This window comes from Arvicola amphibius, chromosome 10 (assembly GCF_903992535.2).
Source record: "Arvicola amphibius chromosome 10, mArvAmp1.2, whole genome shotgun sequence".
Taxonomy (NCBI): domain Eukaryota; kingdom Metazoa; phylum Chordata; class Mammalia; order Rodentia; family Cricetidae; genus Arvicola; species Arvicola amphibius.
In genome coordinates, this window is record NC_052056.1 from 46,451,450 (window position 1) to 46,477,514 (window position 26,065).

At 38.3% G+C, this 26,065-nt stretch overlaps 1 protein-coding gene across 11 annotated transcripts in view; it reads left to right on the forward strand.

Annotated features, from left to right (window-relative positions):
- The window catches only part of Btla (B and T lymphocyte associated), a 64,214-nt gene that overhangs the window by 25,603 nt on the left and 12,546 nt on the right, over positions 1-26,065 (forward strand). For 4 of the 11 annotated variants that reach the window (XM_038346651.1, XM_038346652.1, XM_038346650.1 and 1 more), the window contains one exon: positions 25,383-25,703. In XM_038346651.1, the coding sequence (XP_038202579.1) occupies positions 25,457-25,703 (247 nt within the window). In that variant the 5' untranslated portion in view covers positions 25,383-25,456. Of the gene's footprint in view, positions 1-5,797; positions 5,828-12,247; positions 12,459-25,382; positions 25,704-26,065 lie in introns of those variants that run through there. The other 7 variants (XM_038346642.1, XM_038346648.1, XM_038346649.1 and 4 more) reach the window with 3 other exon arrangements.

The following is a 26,065-nucleotide window of genomic DNA, read 5'->3' on the forward strand; positions in this document are numbered from 1 at the left end:
GGACTGGAGCTGCGGCTCAGTTGGTGGAGTGCTCAATTAGCATTTCAGAAACTCTAGGTTGAATCCCCATAAATAGGGCATTGTGGTCCAAGATTCTATGAGCCCTGGAACTCTGGAGGCAGAAGAAGAAATAATCAGAAATTTAAGGCAGTCTTAGCTACATACTGAGTTTGGAGCCAACCTGGGCTACATGAAGCCCCCTAAAAATAAAAAAGATATTAATAAAAGTATTTCATTTCAAGACAAATGTGATAGTATGCATAGTGTGGTTTTGTAATGCACACTTTCACTTTATTTTACTAAATTCCCCATATGCTCGTAGATACCATTATTTTTATGGTTAATGTATTATGAACTCTCCATGTTTCTGTTTTTATGTCTGTTTTGCACATTGGCTAAGATTTAGTTTATCTTGAATTGATCGACTTAATCATATTATTTTTACTAACTTTCTTTAATACCTTCATATCTCCTAGAAAACAGATGCCTATTCTGAAAAATGTTGCCTATTGTACAAAGATTAAAAGGACATAACGAATAACATATTGTGTGTGATATTGTTACACTAGCACAATACTACTACATTAAGAGATGCCAAGGCATGGTCAAATATGCAAAGATTTTATCATAGGGAAATTCCTGTGAGGAAAAATGGGAAGTAGGAGAACTATTTACTCATAGTACGAGTTAATTTCGGGCCAAGAAAAATAGGAAGTAGTGTGAGTGTAAGGATTCAAGCCTGCTATGCAAAGCAACATTGTAAAGTTCATCAGAGAATCTTGTATCTTCCAGGAATAAGCCTCCTTAGGCTTCTCTGTTGGGTTTAGCATAAAAGCAGTGATGAGTTGTCTCTTGCTCAATTGCCATCCTTATCATTGGAGACCCTTGCAATATAATACTCTACACTGCCTTCCCCCAAGTCTCTTCTGGCAGAAGCATGTCATGGATTCAGATCCTAGTATTTTGCTGAGATCTCAAAGCTGAGCCATGTTGAAGCATATGCATATCCAAAAAACTAAGACAAAGTGGTGTGCTAATATGTCATGATGTTGGTTTCGCAAGGGAAACAACAAAATAAAGTATACAATGACTAGGTGGGGCAGTGGTTGGAGAGTGTCTAACGAGAGACTGTTGGATTTGGAGAGTATGGGAGGTGCGTGAAACCTTGCGCAATGGAAACTGCCTGGAATCTATGAGGGTGACTCTAGTGAGGACTCCTAGTAAAGGGGAATACAGAGACTGAACAAATTCAGCCGTCTTTAGGAGACAGGCAAGGCTTCCGGTGGTGGGACTGAGCTGCATTTGGTTGAGTTGTTGACTGAGAGGTCCTGTGGAGATCCCTAAACAACCTAGGTTCTGATAGAACAGAAGATTTCTCTCTGAAAATGACACCAGAGCCCCATTACTGAAGACAACTTCCACTTATCTAGTTAAATGTTCAGAGGTAAAACTGGTTGGTAACCTCTGGGACTCTTCATCCCTGTTTTCTAGTCTCTTAGGCATAAGAAGGTACTCTACAGGCTGTGCAAAGAGAAACCTGGACAACATCCTGGTCAGAACACCCTTGTCAGATAATCTGTCCTGCCTACAAGATGTGCTGGGGGAAAAACTGTGGGCGTGCTAACAATGTTTGGTTTACCTTGAGGCCTATGTCAGGAGAGGGAGCCCTTGTTCTACACAGCTGGATGACCAGGAACCCAAGACTCGATAGCCCAGAGACCTAGGGTAGGACCAAAGATACTGGGGGAAAAAATCAATGAAATGATTCCAACAAATCTCTGCTATACTCATAGATTGGTGCCTTTTCCAGTCATCATGAGAGAAGCTTCTGGCAGCAGATGGGTGCAGAGTCCCACAGCCAAACATAATGTGGAGAAAGAGCTTAAATTGGAGGTCTCCAACAGGTCCCTCCCTTCAGAGACTGGGGAACCCAATGGACGAGGGGGATGGGAAGTCAGAGGTGATTGAGGACACCAGGTTAATATGCCCAGCTGAATTGACTAAGCAGAGCTTATATGGGCTCATAGAGACTGAAGAGGCCTGCAGGGGTCTGGATCAGGTCCTCTGTATGTTTGCTGCTAGCTGGATGCTTTTGTGGGACTCCTAACAGTTGGAGTAGGCATGTCTCTGACTCTTTTGCCTGCTCTTGGGATTCTTTACCTTCTGTTGGGTTGCCTTATCCAGCCTCAGTGGGAGGGCATTTTGCCTTGTTTTATTGTAGCTTGTTATGCTAAGTTTGGTTGATCTCCTTGGGAGTTCTCTTTCTGAAGAGGAACTGGAGGGGAAGTAGGTCTGGTTGAGAGGGGAATTTGGAAGGAGTAGGAAGGGGAGGAGGGTGGGGAAACTGTATTTGGGATGTATTGTATGAGAGAAGAATCTATTTTCAATAAAAAGTTGTTATTTAAGTCAATGTTAGGCATGATTTGAAAATATACAAGCATATAACAAATACACGTTAGGCATGTACATAGGATATAAGAGAAGCCAGCTCTCTCTTCACTCATGCTTTGGAGATACAAAAAAAAGATATAAGAAAACTTTGTGAGTGGGATAAAAGCAAGGAAAATACATGTATTAGAATCTTTATTCAATTTTTCTTTAGATTTACTATTTTATGTGTATAGTATTTTATCTGCATGAATATATGTGTACCATATGCATGCCTGGTGCCCAAGAAGGCCAGAATAGGGCATCAGATCCCCCGGAAATGGAGTTACAGAAATTGTAAGTTGCCATGTGAGTGCTGGATATTGATCCCCAGTTCTCTGAACAATTAACAAGTGCTCCTAACCACTGAGCAAACTCTCCAACCCTTTGTTTCAGGCACTGTGGTAGTTAGTTTCATACACAATAATTAAATTATGTAATTTTTAATGTCTCTAATCCTCAGACCATCCTTCTACATGATTGTTAATATTCATGTTTTACAAATGAAGCAATAGAATGTAGATACTATTTAATTTCTGCATTCTAAATTTCAAATATATAGACTAGAATCTTTAGCCTTGTTCAGGAAATTTCCCATCTTAACTCTTTATTGTGTTGTGTAGAGGGCATCTTTTCTAATGGTTTATGAATTACACAATTAGCAGAATAGTTTATGTTTGTCTTCACTTTCGGTCTCACACTTGTTCCTCCCTTTTTGTTAATTCTTTTCTTAAAAAATAAAAACTCTGTGGAAGATGTGATATTAAAAAAAAAAGATATGTAGTTTGTGTTAGATATCATAGTGAGTACATGGAAGAAACATAAAGATGCAAAGTCTTTTGGTAAAATTGCATAAGATATTTTTGGAATGTTTTATGTGTGTGTGTGTGTGTGTGTGTGTGTGTGTATTTCCACCATCTTTAGTGTTTGGCTTATTAATGCAGTATGTCTTTGTATCTATCTTTTCAAAATAAAAACTGACCATTGTTTGAGGATAATTATAGATACAATTGCTATTGACTATGCATAATCACCTCAGGTAACCAACCAGCCTAAAAGAGCAGTATTATTACCACCTTTATTCAACAAAACTAGCAATAGAGGTATGAGCAGATTTGATTCACTGGGAGCAGATATTAAAATGATTAGGAATCCATTGTTGTGTGATATTTTGATTTTATTCTGACAAATACAGCTTGCTTGGAGTCAGAGGGCAGAGCTAGCCACTAGCTGACCTAATTTAATCATATAGGGTTGGAGGACTATAGACATAGAGGAGACAGGAAGCAGTAAGGTGGGGCAGAGAGAGGATCTTGGCCCTTTTGGACAGAGGAATGGTAGAAGGAAGAGGTGACTAGTGACTGCTCCCTGCTACTCTGATCTTTCAGGTTCTTACCCCGATATCTGAATCCCAATATTTTATTGATAAAGATTAATTGGATTAACCACTTAATTTGGCATCCAACTTTTGGGTCATGAATTCATAAGGTAGCTGCTTGCCCATGACTGTGCAGCCACTGGCATACACTAGAGCTGCAATTGGGAGCTATACCTGCTGGAGTCACCATAATGACAACCAATTTTTCCTTTTCTTCTTCAAGCACTCTGAGCAAGTCTGGAATTTTTTCTTTTGCAGCCTTTCTACAGCAGTCTACAGAAGCCCCAAACCCCACAGTCACCTGGACTCCAAACACTGCCAGAGTTAGTCCCTCACAACCAGCCAGCTCTGTCTTCAGGCAGCTCTGTGCTTATTTTCTGCTCATCATATATGCTGCTTTTTCGTGGTCCCCTGTGTCTGGATTTTAGATGGCTAGTTCTTTGGCTCCTTTTCCCTGTGGATTGTTTGTTTTCTCTGGATGTCCTCAGGCTAGGGTTGTCTTGACACCTGCTCAGGTGATTACCACATACAGCTCACAATTATGCACAATCAGTGGCATATGTCCTCAGTCAGTGTTTTTACAGTGTTCTCTGAAACTGTCTTTAGCTGTACACCCCCTGTGTTCTCCATCCAGACATGCTACACAGTGATGGCCAGCCTCACATTTCACTATCTTTGTTAACAGACTTGGTCAGACAACTTGGAATTCTTAAAAGGAGGGATTAGCTGAAAAAAGAGAGAGAGTTTTATACCATGTTAAAAAGTGGGAAACAATATTATTATAGAGAGAGTTAAGTCTTTTTATACAAGTCCACAGTGGATAATTTGAAAATGGGACAATTGAATAGGGGATAATTAACTTAGCTGGTATTTACGTAATGTCAATCATAATCACTATCAGTTTGGTAATTCTTGGTTGATATCAGTGCCAAATACAAGAAATTGACTGACAAGATATTATAAAAGGTTATGACTAATAAATAAGTTGCAAATCTTAGAAAAACATATTAAAACAAATAATAGAGATATTCAGATACAAACAGAGGAATTTAAAGGAGAACCAACCTTACCATTACATTATGAAGTTAAAGAGGAACTGTCCAAGGTTATCAAAAAATCAGCCTTAATTTATCCAGTCACCATACAGGAACAACCTCCAAATGACGTGTCCCCAAGGCTAAGGAAGAGCTCACTTGATTTCTGTGGAAATGCTATATTTGAGGAGATTTAAGGAAGTGATAATCTCATATGGTATGTATTTACCTTTTGGAAAGCAGATGTTAAATTCATGGACCACTAGTAACAGAATTATGCCACAAGATTAGGAAGATGAAGTAAGCAGTATTGGAACCAGGTTTTCAATTAAAGTGGAAAACTTGGTGGAAAGGTGAGGCTAGAACCATTGAACTGGAGATGCTAAAATTCCCCAAGACCAGCTTCTAGGAGAAGGCAATAATGATGCTGTATGAAGACTGTCTATATATGATGAATACATTTTGGCTCTATGCCATACAGCAGCTTTGAATGCTTGGGAGAAAGGTGAAGAAGTCAGGAAGAGAATTGAATAATCTACTAAAGTTATATAAGGTCAAAAAGAAACATTCACTGATTTTTTTTTTTACAAAGATTGACTTCAGTTGTAAATGATACCAAATTCAGAAGCTAGAAAAATATTAATTGAATTTTTGGCTTTTAAAAATGCTAATTAACAATACAAATGTGTAATTAGACCTTTAAAGGCAAGATCAGCACCCATAGAGGAATGGATTTGAGATACAGTTAATATTGAATCTTGTAACCATGATGATACTTGGATCGGAGAGGTTATTTCCAAAGGCTTGAAAAAAGTAAAAAATTTGAATGTTTTAGTTGTGATAAACAAGGTTATCTATAAAGGGATTGTAGTTTTTTTCCATCCTAGGAATAAGCCAAGCAGAAGGGCCTTGCATTCTCAAGTATGCAGAAGATAAAGCAAAGGCTGACATTGGACCAATAAATGCAGATCAACAAAGGACAGACAAGGTAACCCTTTGCCATGAGGAAATACCTTGGGGAATGGCTCTTGCAAGCCTCTAAGTCAAATTTGAGTCAATCATTCTTTGTCACCATGGTGAAGACTCCTCCACTGAGCAATTAAAAGACCTAATGCCTATTATAAAACAACAACAAAAAGCATACAGCTTTAGAAGAAAAATAAAAACCATAAAGCAACATTTTGACAAATTAATATAAATTATCAAATATCAAAATTAAAAATAGGAATAAATAACATTGTAATTGAAGGTTTTGTAGACACAGGGACAGAAGTAACAATAATTGTGCCAGAATCATGGCATCCAAATTTGCCCTTTAGGAGGTAAATGCTCAGCTTTTAAGGATTTGAAGTTTATCTCAGGTAAAACAAAGTGTCAGATGGGTCAAATATATAGGGCCAGAGGACAGAGGAAAATAAAGATCATATGAGGCTAACATAGCAATAAATTTATGGGGATGTGATTTATTATAGCAATGGAATACCCAGATTAACGTTCCTCAAATTTCAGAAACAGACCATAAACTAACTTATGTTTCTAGGAAAAATACTAAAAGGTATTATAAAGAATAGTTACTGACCATTCAGGTTGTATATAATCAGGGCACAACAATTACTGGTCTTTAAAAGATACCAACAACCTTACCTTTAAAACCACTAATTGACAAACCTGTCTGGGTGGAAGAATGGCCTTTGATATCAGAAAAATTACAGATCTTAGAACAGCTGGTAAAGAAGCAGCTAAATGCTCAACAAATTGAAGAATCAAGCAGTTCTTGGAATTTTCCTGTATTTGTCATTAAAAAGAAATCTGGAAAATGGAGAATGTTAACAGACTTAAGAGCCATAAGTAAAGTAATTTAGCTAATGGGCTCTCTACAACCTGGCCTTCTCTATTACTTAAAGGATGGTCTATTATAGTGATTGGTCTAAAAGAGCATTTCTTTACTAACCTTTACAAGGACAGGATAGAGAAAATTTTCCTTTACAGTGCCTACTTATAATAATTCTCAGCCCATTAAAAGATATCTGTGGAAAATTCTCCCACAAGGTATGCTAAACAACACTCTATGCCAGTATTTTGTATAATAGCCTTTGGAAATAATTTGTAAACAGTTTTCTCAGTCTATAATTTACCATTATATGGATGATATCTTACTAGCTGATTCAAATGTTGATACTTTAAAGAAAATGAAGAAGTAAAGAAATTTTTGCTTTGTTGGGGATTGCAAATTGCTCCTGAAAAATTACAAAGAGGATATTCTATTAATTACTGAGGATATAATTCAACCACAGAAAGTACAAATCAGGAGAGATTAAACTCTTAAGGATTTTCAAAAATGTGTGGAGATATTAACTGACAATGGCCCATAATTAGCTTGACAGGTCAAGAACTGAGTAATTTATTTCAAACCTAACAAGGTGATAAAGGCTCAAATAGTCCAAGAAAATTATCATCTGAAGCTGAGAGAGAATTGACTCTGCTAGAAAAGAAATTACCAGACGCACATGTGGATTGTGTCGGTCCAGAGCTTGAAGGTATTCTAGCTATTTTACCTTCTACACACTCCCATGCAGGATTTAGTCCACAGAGAAAATAATATCTTAGAATGGTTAGTTTTTAGTATAGAAACAGAGTAAAAATTAAAGACCTATATAGAAAATGTTTTGGATTTGATTCTGAAAAGAAAATTAAAACTTCACTAATTAACAGAAATAGACCCAGCAGAAACTGTGGCTCCTTTTAATAATAGTGCAATTTCCTTTCATGGACAGAAAAATGAACATTTGCAAAGAGCTTCCAGGACTTTTTTTTTGTTTTTGGGAGAGTGTAGCAACAAAAATCCCATAAGCAGGGGAATGCAGCTTATAAAAAGAACTAACTGTATCCTTCCTCATACTGAATGAGGAACACCAATTTATGATGCTCCTACATTCTGTACTGATGCAAAGAAATCAGGAAAGGCAGATTAAAAGTCAGGAAATTTAAGTAAAGTGTCTCAAAGTCTTTATGATTCTGTTCAAAAGTCAGAGTTATATGCTATTTTCATTGTATTATTAGACTTTTCCATAAACTTTTAATATAGTTACTGACTCTGAATAGAAATGCAGGTTAATAGTTTGTCACATATTACAATCAAACTTAAAGTCATGTTAGGTATGTTTTAAATAGATATATTTTAAATAGACAGGTAGTCTTCAAACACTTCAGTGATCAACAGAATATGGCATTTGAGATGTTTTAATAACATAAATTTGTGTGTGTGTGTGTGTGTGTGTGTGTGTGTGTCTGTGATAATGAGTCATTTCCACTCCTGGCAGCATCGGTCTACTTCAGAGAAGATGATGGGAATCCAAGAAACTCCATATGGAGTTTACTTTCTTTATGGACAAAGTTAGACACTGGGCAAGAAACTGCCTTTGCCTCAATTACTGACAGTTACTGTCTAAATTGAACAAGCAGGACACAAAAGAAAGTGGCTGCCTAACTGTGCCAAGGAAAGTGGATGGTCCTTCAAAAGTCCTGCTTCACAGAAAAGTCTGTCAGATATTCTAGGTCTGTAGGCTGAACATGGATGCCCCAATGTTACAGAGGAACTCTGAGTGACTGTTCAGGCAGTCAGCTGTTTGATATTTCTCACATTTTTGGAAGTAGCTTACTTGTACTTCCTGTGTGTGCAGGTAATATTATTTCCTTCTCATGTCTCTGAGGGAGTTAAAGACTAGATAGTTATAGTTTTTCTTGTTACCAAATTTGGAAGAGAAACTCACAAAAGAGGTGTTAAGTGTATAAGGTTGAGAGACATAAAAAGATAGTTTCGGGTTAGTAATGTAAGAAAGTGAATTAGGTACAAAACTTTGTACTCACCAAGATCAATAATGGAGTATTTTCTCTAAATTTGCCTAATGCAAATGGACTGGATGTTGTTAATGTAATTCTTCTCTACATATATTTGTATATAGGTATTGTACTTATTGTATATAGTTTTTCTATGTTAGTAAAACCTTTGCTCTTTATTAGGCAAAAAGGAGAAATGTATGATATGTTTTATTTTGTTTTGACTAATAAAGCTTGCTTAGAGTTAAAGGGCTAAGTCATCTACTAGCTGACCTGAATTAACCATAGAGGCTTGGAGGACTATAGACAGAGAGAAGACAGGAAGTAGGAAGGCAGGGGAGAAAGATGACCTTAGCCCTTTTGGACAGGAACAGTAGATGGAGGTGGCAACTGGTTGCTGCTCCCTGTTTCTTTGATCATTTTAGGCTCTTACCTGACATCTGAGTCCTGTTTTTGTTTTTGTTTTTTTTTTTTTAAATAAAAATTCAATACATGTCTGTGTAAAGACAGAGATGAGGCAGGGCCTGGAGAAATTAAACTGTAGTACAGGTCTGACAGCATTGGCCAATTTAATGATGCATTTATATCTTGTTTTATAGAGCAAGAACATTCCAGTAGCATTCTATGTTGTGTAAAAATACCAATGCTTTGTACACTTTTCTTGGTCCACTGTTGCATGCAGGGCATCAAGGACATCATGACCTTGGGTAAAGTGCTTCTCAATGGAGAACTTACTGAGGGAGTTAATATCTGAGGCTTGTGTTAGCATCCATCCCCAGAGCTAAGAGTAAACACATCTATAGAGGGCAAGCTGTGCAAGGTATTCCTGGGTCTACCTTAGTCTCTAAGAATTCAAAACGCATGATAACTAGTGAGTATCAAATATTTGATACCATATCTCAAAAGTTTACCAATTCCACCAACTAGTCAGTTTTTAACCATCCTTTCAATCCAATGTCAGAACCAAGTTTGTATCGTTTTCAAAATAGCATTTTGGCCACTGCTCTGTGGGATCTGAATTCAGCACATTAAGGGCAGGATCTAAGAATCATTCATTTTCTAACATGTACTCAGGCTGATTGTAAAGAGCAGCCGTGTGTAGATGCTACTGCTAGCAATAGCATTAGTGAGGAAAGCACATACATTAGAATGACATTTGTTTTACATGTGGAGTGGGTGCTTCTTGTACAGGCTGTGGAATATTATTTGGGTGAGGGTCAAAAAAGTTAGGGCTAAGAAGGGGCTGATATTACCTAACACTATTGCATCTAAGTTTGTGACTGCTGTTTTTTGAACACCTGGAGGAAATACTACAGAAAATAAAGTTGCTTTATGATTTATGAAAGTAACTGAGTCAACAAGAGAGTAGGATAATTTGCTGTGCGAGCAGCTCCCAGGGGGGTTGTGAAGATCATTTGCATTTTGTCAAATTCTCTCTTACTTTTTGTCATTCAACATAAAACCAGAAGTTTGTGTTTTAAAGTTTGTGTTTCAAAAGCTGTTCCACGTATACAAAGAATCACTTCTAAGAATGCAGCAAACTCTAACTGTGTGCATTGACATGGAAATTTACAATTTTAAGATTAAATGGTACATGATTATGGTGGGATGCTTTGAGATAAAAAGCCTAGCTACTGGATAAGTTATAAACACAAAGCAATACAGACGGTCACTGAGCAATGCATTTCTGAATCTGGTTTCTTTCAATTTTTTACCAGAATGAAAACAAGAGTGAGATTCTATGGCAAAGTCTTGGTTAATAGTGCTTTTAGTACTGCCAGTTAGTTGTGAAGAGATAAAGATCCAAACACACTGATAAACTATCAAAATAGACATCACTTAAAATCCATTAGGTGTTTTGTAAGATTTTTTTTTCAAGTTTTATCTATTAAGTATAGACTCCTTTATATAAAGAAAGTAATCCCTAGACTGGGAAGATGGCTCAGCCAGTAAAATACTTGCTGCATAAGAATGAGGATCTGAGTTCAGGTTCCCAGAAACCACATACAAGGCCAGATTGGGGTGGTGTCTATTTGTAATCCCAGTGCTGGGGAGTGAGTGAGACATAGATGGATTCTGGAATTCATTGCCAGTTCACTCTAGTCAAATCGAGGAGCTTCTGGTAAAGTGAGAAACACTGAGGAAAAACAAAAGGTGAAGAATGACTGAGATAGAAACCTGACCCCTGAATATAGTCAGGAGTCTGCACACAGCATGTCCACGCATTTACATGAACATTTACATACACCACACACACACACACACACACACACACCAAAAGCAGGAGAAGGATGAAGAGGAGTAGGGTGGAGAACAATCAGAAGAGTAGAGAATTATGAAGGTCTGCTCATGACAGGCTTCATTTACTTCTGGTTTGCCTGATATCTTGAGCTTTAGGATGGAGGGCTAAAGGTTTTTCTTTAAAACCTCCCAGGTCATTTTATAGGGACAATGATTCTTGCTTCAACTGTCACAGGAATTCTGGGTAGCAAAAAAGAATGAATTGTATAAAATGCACCATAAACAGGGTGCCTCCTTGGTCAGCAGTTCAGCTTCTAAAATCTCTGTAGACTGTGTTCCCTGGTGTGTTTGGGGTACATGGCTACTTCTTGGCTAAGTTTCTTAAATCCAGGAGCAGTTTGGTTCATTCATTCTTGTATCTCCAGCCATGGTGGCTCATCTGTTTGGGTCAATGAATACACAATGACTACAATAACTGTAGTTTGACATTCGATGGATATCACCAACCTCTGAGGGAAAGATTTCTCAATTTCTCTCAATGACCACAAATGCACCGTTGATACAAACCAAGCCTTTTCATTTGGAATTATATAAGTTCCTTTTGTTAAAAGCTAGTGATTAATTGTGGGCTGGGACCCCACAGCCTCCCAGCTATCTAATTTAGAACTTTTCCATTTCCTACTTTACTGCTTAATCTAGACAACAACCACATACCAAAAATGGAAGTTTCCTTTAATTGGTATTCACAATCTCATTTTGCTTAGAACTTTAATATTTTGAAAAAACACGTAGCCAGTGCTAATGGCGATCGTGTTCCATTGAAGACATCTACAGACTGAAGAATGAGGCCCTGTCCTCCTCTGTTGGTGAAGTGCATCCTGTCACTCATTCTCTCCATTACCTCAGATAAGTCTTCACTGTTTTCACATCAGTGAGCATTCTCATCTTACCGTGTCATGGTGGGGTGGAGGTGAGGGGCTTCTAAGATATACTACACAGAAGTATTATAATCACAAGTTATGAAAAGGCGACATGTATGCTTGCCATAGGTACTTTTAGCATGAATTTTCCAACCCAGATTTGATCAAAATCTAAACCTAAAGACCGGAACAATTTAGATTTCTTTCAAGTTTAATTGTTCACTTTGAGAAAAACCTCAAGGTCTTGTAAGAATGGTAGCAGGGCGGAAGGAGAAGCAGGGACCCAGCTGCTTTGCACATCAGAGAGCCTGAAAGTGAAGAGCAGATTGGATGAGAAGCAAAACCACAGCACAGTCTTTGTTCACTTGCTCTCACAGAATCACTCAGGCTCTTCATCCTGTCCTCTCCAGCAGTTCTCCTGATTTTCCCCCTAAGATACTGCTGGGGCAGAGAATACCACCCAGCTCTGGAGATCCCTAGGAAGGAAGAGGAGCCTTCTGCTTGAGGAGTCTGCCCCTGCCTGATAGGTGCTGAGAATGAAGACACCGCCTGCCATGTTTGGGATTCCAGGGTTGTTTAGCAAACTGTTAATCCTCTATGTGGGCTTCTGGAGCATCCTTGGTAAGGCACCTCCTAAGAGGATTTCTTGTTTTCTTCCTCAAAGTTCATGTCGGTGATGGTTTTCCTTGTTGAGCTTGCTCAGGGGAGAGGGATGTTTATGTCCAGCGTATAGCTCAGTAGTTACCTTTGCTTCCTGAAAATACTAGAGGGTGCAAGTGAACTTAGAATATGGGATTCACCTGCCTACAGAGCAAACACGGAATCCATAGCTTGGCCAAGTTTCCTGGAAACCTGTCCTGATGCTAAGTAAAGATATTTTAGCAGAAATTATAAATGTTTAAGTAGAAATTTGTCACTATTGCTCATGAAATCTCTCTGGCTGTCATACTAATGGGAAATAAATCTCACGTTCTCTCCACATGGATGTCAGCAGGAAGCCGTGGTGTTTAATTGGGTGGGAAAGGTGTCGGATACTTGAGTTCATAGCTGTGATCATGGTTACTCTCAAATAATGTTCAATCTAAATACAATCCCACCTTGTTTTCGTGGGATGAACTACGAAAACACTGGACAAGCATCACACTGTGAAGTAGAGCAGCAAGCACTGGTGGTGTTGCTTCATTGCTGAATGAGGTGATTCGTAAGCGGTAGCCAACTGAACATGGAAAGCCATTCTCCATAGGTGATGCTGGCTCATCCCTACAAAGCCATTTTGTTATCAAAACCTGCAGTTCTTCTTTATCTCTCGACACTTTGCTTCTGCACAGCAACATGCTCTGGAGAAGGGAAAAGCCTGTGGAGTGGTTAGCAGAGGTTTCTTTTTCCTCAGTTAATTCTGGGCTCAAGCATATTTTAAAAAATTATTTCCCACCAAAACACAAGTATATTTTTTAAAAGAATTTTTTAATGATTTAACTTTATTTTATGTGCAATGGTGTGAAGGTGTCAGTTTTCCCAGGAACTGGATTTATAAACACTTATGTGCTGTCATGTGGGTACCGGGAATTAAACCTGGGTCCTCTGGACCATTAGTCACTGCTCTTAACTGATGAGCCATCTCTCCAGCCCCCATCCCTCTGAATGTGGGTGACAGTTGCATGGCTGTGGAAGACTGCAGTTTGAATTCTAGAATTATGAAGCTTAGAATTCAACTCTGACATCACCAGACCACCTATCTAGGGGCAGAGTAAAATATCGCCTCAGTCATCCAAGCCCTTACTTATTATAGTCCATCACCTAGCTACAGCTGGAGTCAAATATTAAACTGAGTCTATTTAATTCTAAGGGATAAATTATAGACTGACCTCTACGGAACAAAGAAAAATTTTAATTCTGCATCACAATTGGGCTGTCCTCCATATTCCATTCTTCTACCCAGTGTGCTATAACCTTGTATTCATGCACATAAACTTGGATACAGAATTGGATTCTTTAGTGACTCTGCCACTTACATTATAGACCCAGTTAAGTTTCTTTTCCATTCTCAGCCCTACTTTCATTTAAAAACATATAATAATTATACCTAAATGATGTGTCTTTGTTATGTCTATACTGCCTAACTATGGTAAGCACATGCAGTTAAAGCTTGATAAATGTTAATGGTAAGTTTGCTAATAGTTCTTTTCATCAGTACCTCCCACAAAATACAATTAGATGAGAATTAAGGTTTAACAGAAGCACTTTAAATAGTTCAGGTTTTAAACTTTTCATCATTTTTAAATTGTCAAGCACTATATATATGTGTATGAAGTATGATACAGGCAAATATTTTATTTTTATTTTTTTTAAATATTTATTTATTATGTATACAATATTCTCTCTGCATGTATGCCTGAAGGCCAGAAGAGGGCACCAGACCCCATTACAGATGGCTGTGAGCCACCGTGTGGTTGCTGGGAATTGAACTCAAGACCTTTGGAAGAGCAGTCAATGCTCTTAACTGCTGAGCCATCTCTCCAGCCCCCAGGCAAATATTTTAGAATGTTTAAATCAAGTGAACTAACTTGCCTATGACCTCACATACCTATTATTTTAAATATATCAGTTATTAATTTTAAAATAATAAGCTGCAGTTACTCTGCTGCTACTGAAACTTTTTACTTCTGACCAGTGTTGAGTTCATGCTCTGTGATCAAGGTTTTCCTAATACTTGTTTCAAAGCTAAAATAATAAAATATCTTGTATGAATTTTTTAGACCCAAATGTAATGAATCAAAATATATGTAGAAAATTAAACAGAAAGATTTAGACAAGTGCTGTCCAGGTGTCTTATACAGCAGTTGATAAGGTGGATTACAGAGCTGCTCGGGTTGAATTAATGCATTAGTGGATTACAGTGTCACTCTGAATTACGAATATAGACTGGATGCTGGGGGTATGACTCAGTGGGTAATGGGTAGAGGTGCTTGCTGTCAAACCTGAAAACTTGACTTCAAATTCTGGGATGCACATGAGAGAAGGAGAAAACCAACTTCTGCATCCTAAAAGTTATCCTGTGGCCTCTATACATGGTTAAACGCACACACACACACACACACACACACACACACACACGCTCCTGTGAACACACACACTAAATAAATGCAATAACATAAATTTTAAAAGAATATAAGCTGAGAAAGGAGCATCTGGTGAGGTTTGAAAGTGTGGCTAAGTGGTAGAGTGCTTGCCTATCCTCAGCAACCTGCTGTTCCCTCCCTCCAAAAGAAGTAAAAAATAATTTTTGGTAAAATGTATTATTCTGGACAAAACTGATGGCAGTTCCATCCCTTAAAACTATACTAATGACATAAAGAGCCTTTATACCTTGAAGAATTCCTATGGCTTTCAACAACTACTGAGTGTATTATATGTTCTTAAACGATTTAAGGATCGGTTGAACATTTCCCCCAGTTATAGTAATGTAAAATGATCAAGAGCTGTGCTTTTTGTGTTTATCAAAAAAAAAAAAAGAAAAAAATAGAGGAACTCTCCCCAGTTTCAAGAACGTCATTTCTCTCCTGATGGAAAGAGTCTGAACACCTGTGTCTCATGAGACTAGGAAGCTCTGAATGCAGGTGGAGACTGCTCCATCTTTGAGGGCCTGAACTCATTCAGTTGCGGCTCGACTGAGGATATCAACTTGTGTGCGTTTCATGTGTGTGTGTGTGTTTGATATGGAATAAAGGTGGTACAAAATCTTTGATTAACCATTGATTATTGTAATAGAAATAGTCATAAGAAGGCCCAGTGAAGGGATAACATTACAGCCTGTTTCCTTTGAGAACACAGTGGCTAGAGTCATGTTGTCTGCTTGGCCTTGCCTGTGTCTTCTTTCTCCTGAAGGTGAGCATTATGATGTTCCTGTGTAAAGCCACTTTTAAACTGGGCCAGAGCAGTCATGCTCCAAGTCAGTCTACTATCCCTTGACAATGTAGCATGTCCTTGCCTCACTTTACAGTGTTTTCAGTTTTAAATTGTATTTATGTTGTATGGATGGATGTATTTTCATCTGCATGTTGTGCATGTCTATAGAGTCCAGAAAAAGGCACTGGATCCTGGCGAGCTTCAGCTACAGTGGTTATGAGCTTCCTGAGATGGATGCTGGGACCTGAACTTGGGACCTCTGGAAGAACATCAAGTGCTCTTATCTGCTGAGTTATTTCTCCAGTCCCTCTCTGTCTCATCTTCATGGTTCCAGTATTCCTGTTGAAATGTTCACATGAAATACTGGAAGCAGAGCTGCATCTTTCCCCAAATTCCAAACACCTTTTGTGTATCAAAAGGTATCTAGATACTTATGCAAATACCTGGAAATACTTTCCTATGTTTCAGGATTTCCTGGATTGAGCACAATCAGATTAAGCTATGTGCTTATTGCCTCCTTAAACTGACTCACTAGCATCACAGAGCTCTTTAAGTTCCTGTTACTTCCTTTACCGCACTATAAAATTGTCCTCTATTGTGTTACTGAAGTTGAAACTATTGCCAAACCTCCATGGGACTTTCCTCCTTAACTTCCATTACCTGGATGCTTTGCTGTAACTTGCAGTTTGAACTTGCTGGAAAAAAAAATGTTGAAAACTATTTGTAATCAGGTTCATATGATGTGATAGACTTTTTGCTTGCTTTCTTGAACACTCTCTGTTGTGCAGTGGTTAAGGATGGGTGTATAAAAATAGCTTTGTCAGTAGACCATGGCTGTTATTGTTTATGAGCAGCAGCTCTAGTCCTCAATCTGACAAAGGAAAACAGTCACGTGTTTCATTGAGGTGTTATGCCAACTAAGTGCCTTTTTTTTTTTTTTCTGGACAAATACCCAGAATGTTGAAAAGCATAAATACTGTGTGAATTTAGTTAAGAGTGATTATTTGTTATTGTTTTCTTTTATTTCAAACTTTAATTAGCTTTATTGTTTTCTTAAGTGGTATTGGGAAGTGATATTTCCTTCCAGCCTGGTTCCATGTCATCTGTTACCATCTTCAGTCGGAATGAGCGCTACTACGCTTACCTTTGGCGAGTTACTCAGTTTCTCTCACAGTGTCAGTAAGGGGAAGCATTTGTGATTTGTATTCACTTTTCTCAAGTTCTCAGTTCTCTTACCTTGAAATTACTTAATATCATGTCCCTGTCTTATTGCTCTTGCACTTATATGTGTTCATCCCAGGATAGGAGTGTCTCATGTGCTTGTGTTTGTGTACGTGTAGGGATGTTATTCTTTGCATCCTCAGAGTCTGACAAGACATCCCTGTTAAACACAGATCAGGGGAATGTCTGATGGACCAAGTAGGACAGTCACAAACAAAAATAAGTTTATCTGGTAGGTCTCTCTAATACCATTTCCTCTTCCCTAACTTCCAAGTTCATCCAATGAACAGCCTGGAATTCACACCTATCACAAATAATCTATGGTTCAGAAAACATTGGCAGGAGAATCATTCAGATTTTAGCTGGGTGGTCATGGCTCATTTCATTTTCTTCTGTAATATTATTAAAAAAAGGAAAGTAAACTTTGGGGAACAATAGGCAGTTTTGTTTTGTTTTCCCACAAACCAACCGTGTTTTCCACAGGTCAACCATGTCTGGAGCTTGAGAGGCACCGAAGTTGAGTGTGCTATTTCCGTAGCACACTGTATTAGGGAAGTGAGGAAATATATTGCAGGGAAGTGAAAGTGGACTTCACTGTACCTTTCTTACTTAAGAAAGTTTTACTGAGCATCACAAGGAAACACCTTTCCCTGACATTTGTAAAACACAAACTGGTTTCTGATAGAATGAGAAGAGCTCACCAAACACTACTGTCAATGGCTTCTCTTCCTGAAAGAGATCTATGGACCTGGCATCACTGGAAGATGAGGCCCACTTACACCAGGTGGTCAGGGTTCCCTTGACCAGAAGCACCTATAACTTGTCACCATGAATCTTTCTTCTCTGGAGTCACCAAAAGCTTTCTGTTGTCCACTGGAAATATTTATATATTGTCTTCCAACCTAACTGAGAGACATTGACCATTGGCACATATGATGGAGAAGGCTCCATGAAGTGGCATGCATGTGAACCCTGAGCTGTGGAGGAAAGGCAATGACCAACAGGTGACATGAGGTGACACTTGCCACCTGGTAGACTTACAATAAAGTACCAAGAGCCACCTTAAAAAGAGAGCCAAAGCTCTTTAGTTTGTAGCTGTAGCAAGCCTTGCTGGTCAGTCTTATTCCATAGTATTTCTATTTATATTAAAGAATTACATCTTTATACAGCATTCCATTTCCAATCTCTCTGTTTTCCTGGCACAGACCCACTCATCACAGACCACTGTTAATCCCGTGAAAAGTGGGGTTCACTTTGCAGAACAGAGGTACTCGGGAAGACCTTTGAATTTTTGTTTTGGCTGCAAGACATATAGCTTTTTATGACTTTTGACAATTACTCAACTTATATGTCAGTTTTATAAATACATTTTAATTTAAAAATTGTAACACTTGGCATTTATTGTTGAAATATAATCTAAGGGTAGTGCCAAGAACTTTTCCTACATATTCCCATTCATAATAAATTTTTGGATAACAACCTATGCCTTGGAGTGAGCAGAGTAGCTGGGTTTAAATTCTAGTCCTGAGTCTGTCTCCCAAAAGCTGGTGACCTATGATAGATGGCTTATTTGTTCTAGGATTCAGTTTATTCAGCATAAATGCAAAGATAATACCAGTGATTACCTCACAATCATTATTGTGATGGACTGAAGCAACACTCTGGGTGATTCCTTAAATACTATGGTTCAACTTGTAAATTATCAAAATTTTATAATGGTTTTTAAGTGATATGAAATCAGTAGAAAATACACTTCAAACTTTGAATGTTGCTATTTTCCATGGCTAGCAATATGTGTTGCGATAGCCTTTTGCATTGTTGGCAATATCCCTACCCAGCTATGCAATCACTAAGGTAAACAGCTGATACCATCCAGTATACCATGTTGCAAGCATTTTTGGTTAAGTGTATTCTAAACTTACATGAAGTACCAAAACTTCACTGAGAGAGACTTTATGTTAGTTTATTTGGGCTAACTGCAGGCTAATCTATTTTGAATAAGTTTAAGGAAGGCTAGGTTCAGATATGGTGCTTGATAGACTGGGTTTATTAAATGAATTTTGGCTTACAATAATGTTAAATCATGATGGGTGTATCAGGACATGATTCTACCATAAAGACTATGTCCATATATGATGCCCAATAGCACTTAGCGCATAGTAAGAACCTGAGAATTGTTTGTCATTTTTCTGATTGCCTGTTTTTACCCTGGATGTGGGAAGGGTATGTGCACACTGATAAGGAAGCATTAGTGCACTGTGTAACGAGTTATGAATGAGTAGATGAAGTTCTGGAAATACCTGCCAAACATAGCTTAAACGGCAGATCTGCTGCCTGGATGACCTCTCAGGTCTCCGCTTGTCCTAGTTTAAGTGTTTCTAGGAGAGGAAATACCACAGGTACCATTGAGTATTTAAAGACAAGTGGCATTGTAAAGGATGCACTTGTCCTATCCAACTAACTTTAAGAGATAGTCTTTAAATTCTTTCCCAAAATGACATGTCACAGAAACTATTCTACACTCCAGCCCTAGAAGAAACTATGTTCTTTTTTTTTGTTGTCACTGTTGTTATTTTTATTTTCTTTTTTTCTCATGGTTTATTATTTTATATTTAAAAATTTCCATCTCCTCCCCTCCTCCTCCCCCCTCGCTCCCCTCCTCCTCCTCTTCCCTCCTCTCCTTCTCCCCCTTCCCTCCCCTCCCCTCCACCCATACCTCCCCTCCCTCCCTCTCAAGGCCAAGGAGCCATCAGGGTTCCCTACTCTATGCTAAGACCAAGGTCCTCCCAACTCCCCCCAGGTCCAGGAAGGTGATCGACCAAGCTGAGAAGGCTCCCACAGAGCCCGTCCATGCAGAAGAATCAGAGCCCAGCGCCATTGTCCTTTGCTTCTCAGTCAGCCCCCGCTGTTGGCCACATTCAGAGAGACGGGTTTGGTCGCATGATCCATCAGTCCAGAAACTATGTTCTTAAAAAAAACCATATGAAATCAAATTTAGATGTTTCGCATCTGATTATAGAGATGTAGATGACTTAAGAGGAAAAATAACAGATGATTATAAAATTTCTTCCAATTTTCTTATTTCATGGTCTCTGCTGTGTTTTAAGTGATGTATGAATTCATGCCATGTTTGTGCTTCCCATGGAGCTAATTCTTTCCTGGTCCATTTCACAGCAGCCTCAGTTTTTATTGTATTCTTTATCTCTGAGACCAAGATGCAGGGTTTTCCTTCAACAGTGATTCTTTTCCAATTACAGCTCAGATTTTAACTTAGATGTCTATGTATCGCTGTCATTCATACTGCTGTAAACATCCCCAGAATCTCCGGGAATATCTTAGATATGGAATAGGTTCACTTACCATAAAGTAATACATTTAGCCAAAACTACAAACCATGAATTGAGCGGTTTCTGAGTGGAGTGCAAATCCCTCACTACAGTTTCACGTTACCGAGGTTCTGATTTTGTGGCTGTGGCAACTAGCTTAGGGCGGGAAATACAATAGTGTGCCTTTCTGATGTGGTGCCTGTGATTTTCTCAAGTGTCTGGGCTGATGTCATAGGCTGGTTAGTGTGAAATTACAAGGATGTGTATGGGTTAGGTGGAGGCCACTACTTCAAAGGATTCCTACATCCCTGTTTTCTAGGAAAGATGTGTATCTTTCTTTGCCTCAGTGAGTGTACTATCCCCCCACCCTTCATCATTGCTAAGCTTTAAGGTAAGCAGAATATATTATCAAATATTGTCTAGATACCTTTCCTCCTGATTGTAAATATACCACTAATATAAATTATTAATACTCCATTGGTGATAATTTTATTTCTCTAAAATAGTGTACATTTTTATGTTCATCTCTGATATTACAACTCAAATTAATCCAGTGTTCATTTTTTTCCACTAATTTCACTTAATAACTGTGACCATTTTTGAAGTTTCTATAAATTGTAAGAATTTTTCAATGGAGGCTTGATGATTGCCAGTTAGAATTTGCTTTAAAATAATAGTTATAATCAAGGCAAGGCAGTTGAAATAATTATAGAATATCATAAAGCCTGTTAAGGATTGGAGATGGCATCGTGAGGACAAGACCGCTGAGTTTCTCTAGGGGTTGGGTTACATTCTTCTTTCATGAGACCTTTCTTGACCAACTCAACCAGAAGAGTTCTCAAGGATCTGAAAGGTAGGAGATTATGTCATATTTAAGATATAAAGTCTAACTATAAATTTCTATTAGAAACCATCCCATTCCTAATGATCATAGGCACTGGGATGTCTATACACTTAGATTATGGACAACAAGAAGGCATAGTATCCATACTATCTATTGCTGATTATCACCATGTATGAGAAGTTCTGGACAATGTCCATGGTAAGACATTTCCCATTAGAGTCTTCTTGGTTTAAGTTCTAACTAATTAATATGTTATCATTGAGTTTTAATAATATGTTTGTAATTTGTAAATTAACATGTTTGTAATATTTATCCTCCGCAGAAATTTCACTCGACATGAAAGTTAACTCAGAACTGCCTAGCTGTAGAACTGTCTCTGAACACATATGAATTCAACTCCTTGTACCTATTTTAAGCATGAATTATACTCAGGATCAATAGAGTTTGATACTGGCCAGTATCCCCCATTCTTTGGGCTAGTCCATATTTCTACAACATTTTTAAATTTTATTTATTTGGTCATTTCATTGATTGTTTCCTTTTGTGATTTCAGAATAGATATTTCTCATATGGAGATAGCAGTTGTTCAAAATAATAAAAGCCAATGTTCTCCTTGGTTAGACAGTACCTGTCTATCTATTTGTGTGTACAGGTCATATAGAATATAACACATGAGTAGCTTTTGGAAGAATTTTTTACAGGCTCCTCCACTTCTAGTGGCTCACAAAGATATGTCATATGAAATCCTGGTGGTGATGGTTATATATTTTGTCCTATTACATGTGATTCATTATTCTTCATTGAAAATTCCATATCAGATATGAATGTTTGAGACAATCATTAGGAACAATAATATAAAAGACAAAGTGACTTGGAGTTGGCAGATAAGTCAAAGCTAAAACCAACTGTGGTTATCCCCTCATCAGAAAATGTTTGCTTGAGAAGACAATCCAGTCAAGGGTAGCTGTGTGCATCATGCATGTCACATAATTGATTGGCAGATGTCGAGGCAGGTAGAAAGGAATTGTCAACATGCTTGCCAGATAGAAAATTAGAACTGTGACATCTGACTCAGTGGATCATTCTTGACCTCCTAACATCAATTATAGGTTTTGAGCTTAAGAAAAAAATCTTGCCTTATTTGCACACAGACTGATTATTCCTGATTTCTAATGCTGTAAAATCGTTAATCTTCTATTTATTCTAATATTCAAGAAAAAATTCTATGCCAGCTAATGTGATTGTCAGTCAACTTTATCATGCTCAGAAAAATACTCAGAAGTCACAATAATGTTTCTGTCATTGTATTCCAAATCAGTGCACAGTCGGGGCTAATTACAAGCTTTTTTCTGCATGTGTTTTGTGTGCTCGTCTTAAGTGTATAGACACAGAATGCTAAAGATAGATAGTATGTTTGACTGTGCTATTAACATGAGGTAACAGTTCTCTGGCTGAATGGAAGGCTTATACATTGCAGCAGGAACAGACTTTGAAGACTAGGACTAGTTTCACAGTCATACATTGAGGGAAGTGAACGTGTATGTGTAGGTGTGCACATGTGTGTGTGTGTATGTGTGTGCACACGTGTACACGTGCACCCATGTGTTTTGAGAGCTGACACATAAGAACTTTCCAATTTTATAGTTGATATCTATCTCATTTTGTAGAAATTGAGGGTCACTGAGACTGTTCCAATGGCTATGTTGAATAAATGCTTCCATTTTTCACTGATTCCGTGCTTTTTATATGTCTACCCAAGTTGGACATCATATTTTTTTTCTTTGGGGACAGGAAAATTTTAATATTTCCCAACAGTGCTCATCCTATTTATTCTGGAATAACCAATGACCTTTATTATGTTCAGAAAGCCATGATGCAGTTGTGTATCAGTGCCCTGAATCTGCTGTGAGACTATTCAACTATTGAGAAGCCTTTGTTTTCCCGCTCTGCCAGACTCCAGTACCTCAACAGTCTCTACTCTGATGGCCAAGGGCTTTTCATCCGCTGAAGGGCAGCTCAGCTTCCAGGAAAGCATGCCAGCAGCCCAGGCCAAGTGCTTTGTGCCTATGTACAGCGTGACTCTCCCATTGTTGGGCATGTTCATTTCCCATGTGAAGGCAAATTCCACAGACAGACCTTATTTCTAATTCTTATTCCCTCTAAGAAAGAGTGCACAGAACTCCTCCTAACCTTGCTTTCAAGCTTGGCTACATTTGGGGAGAAAGAGTAGTACATAATAGATTTATTTAGAAAAAGTCCTTATCATTACATAATTGTCCCATGAATCAAAAGTAAGCTCATTGAGGGCAACAGGTCTTTGACCACGACCACCTTGCTGTTCACAAGTACTCAAGAAAATTAAAAAGGGAAGTGAGGAGGCTGAGATCTCTTAACTTGAGAGAGGAACGGACTTTGGAGACAAGGTTTCACTTGGCCTTTCCACCTTTGGTTTCCTTGCGTTTTGCTGCTAATCTGACCACATCAGGTATTGTTTTGTTAGGCACTTCCTTTTGGTCAGTGACCTTATCCTTTCTCTTCAAGCTTTTGAAAACCTCACTTATAACTTTCGTTTTGTTTTGCTTACAAGCTTACTCTAAAAAAAAAAAATTGAAGCAACTGAACCATGGCACCTTAAAGTGAAGTTGTCTGAGAATCCAATATAGTTACAAATAAGTCAGTAATCAGAGATGCTGAAAGTTCTCTGCAGGTCCCTAGTCTCTACCTGACTCCTGAGAATTCCATCAAGTTTCAATTGTTCTAAGCAAGAGTTGATGAGATTCGGGCAAAAGTTACAGTGTGAAATTTATTGTTATGAAATAGTTAAAATAAGGCCCTAAGAATTCTTCATCTTTAAAGAAAGCTTTGCCTATAATCTCATTTAGGCATTATTATAGCCTGTGATTCCATAAATCTATTCAGAAAAGTACTTGAACATGAAAGTTAGTGAGGACGCACAGTATGCTTAATGCCATGAAATAGAATAGTTCAAAACTAAGAGAGTCTGGCAAAGTGGCACACGCCTTTAAACCCGGCCCTGGGGAAGCAGAGGCAGATGGATCTTTGTGAGTCTAAGGCCAGCCTGGCCTAAAGAGTGATTTCCAGGACATCAAGGGCTACATAGTAAGACCCTGTCTTAAAAATTCAAACCAAAACAACAAAGCAGCATAACAACACCAAACTAAGAACAATTCATGAGGGTGGAGGAAAAAGAACTTGAGATACTTTAAGACCCTGTGTTTAGCCTCATTTTAATGTAAAAAGAAAAAGACAGAAAGTGCCACAAAGTACATAACAAAAGAAATTTTTGCCTGTTTGCTTATTTTGTTTTACCAGCTTAGGGAATCCCATCTAGTAATTTCTAGATGCGGCAGACATAGCAGTCATAATATGGAAATGAAGCCCAAAGGCTTCTAAAGTTGTCATGATCATGAAGATCATGGTCCTTTCCCAAAAGGAACAACACAGCCTTTTAGTTATGAATGAACACATACACATGACTGTTTCCTGAGCAATTGAAGGTTCTGACTTTGAAGCCAGTTTCTGTTTCTAAATACCCACTCTGGTTGAATATTTTGTGGATCAAATTGCACACGTATTTGTTTCAAGAAAGGGGTGTAATTAAACAGTTTTAAGTTTTATGATTTTTTGGTTTTATTATAATACAATTATAGGTTAATTAGCAAATGGTATTAGAAAATGTGCTTACGGGCTGAGAAGTAATACAAATAAAATAATGGTACATGGTAAAGACCTCATTATGACTTTAAAGTCTCAGTTTTCCTAATTATTAGCATATAACCATGAACAAATTCTTTAGTATTTCTACCTCATCTAAACTAAACTAAACTCGTAATATTATTTTGTTGAGGGTGGGGATGACACTAATTAACTAAATGATTGTATGTTTGTTTTTTGAGACAAGGTTTCTCTGTGTAGCCCTGGCTGTCCTGGAACTCGCTTTGTAGACCAGGCTGACCTTGAACTCAGAGATCTGCCTTTCTCTGCCTCCAGAGTGCTGGGATTAAATGTGTGCGCCTCCAGCACTCAGTGAAGCAATTTATTTTTAAAGCAAATATTGATTAGGTGCAGCTATGGACCACACTGAGCTAGCAGAGATAAAGTACTGAAAAATAGTATTGAGGAAGATTATGGAATTCTGCCTGAAAAATCTTGGTGGAAATAATTGCTGTGGTGTCTATGGCTCTTCGAGAAGATCATACTCATTCCAGTTTTCTTTTTGTGTTTTAGGTGGAAGGCCATGTCCAATACAACTTAGAGTTCCCAGGCATTCGGAATATGCCACAGTGGGAGAGTCCTTTAAAATGGAATGTCCTGTGATATATTGTGCTCAGAGACCTAATGTGACTTGGTGCAAGTACAGTGGAGGACACTGTTTACCTCTTGAGACTGGACCTTGGCAACATACTGGCTGGGAAGACAAGGACCAGGGTTCAGTTTTTACTCTCCATTTTGAACCAGTATATCCCAGTGACAATGGATCGTACAGTTGTTCTACAGGCATTAATTCTGATGTTATTAATAGCAACATAATAGCCCTGCATGTGACAGGTGAGTGCTCCACCCCAGACCATCTATAGCTTCCATCCTGTTGCTGTGAAAGAGGCAATCCCGACTTTCAGACACTGTGGCTAAAAGTTGGAACACTTGTATCAGACCCAGAGTCTACCTTGTCTTCCAGGCTGTAACAGTAATGAGGACATAAAGTATTTGTGTAGGGGGAGAGAAAGATGGGGTCAAGAACAGCAGAGGGAAAATAATGGAAGTTACTGGTCTTTTTGAGATGGGGTCTGGCTTCCCTGGATCTCTCTTTGTAGCCCAGGCTGTCAGGGAACTCACAGAGATCCACCTGCCTCTGCCTCCCTAGTGCTTCCATTAAAGGTATGTGCTGCGACAGCAGGCCACTTACTGAC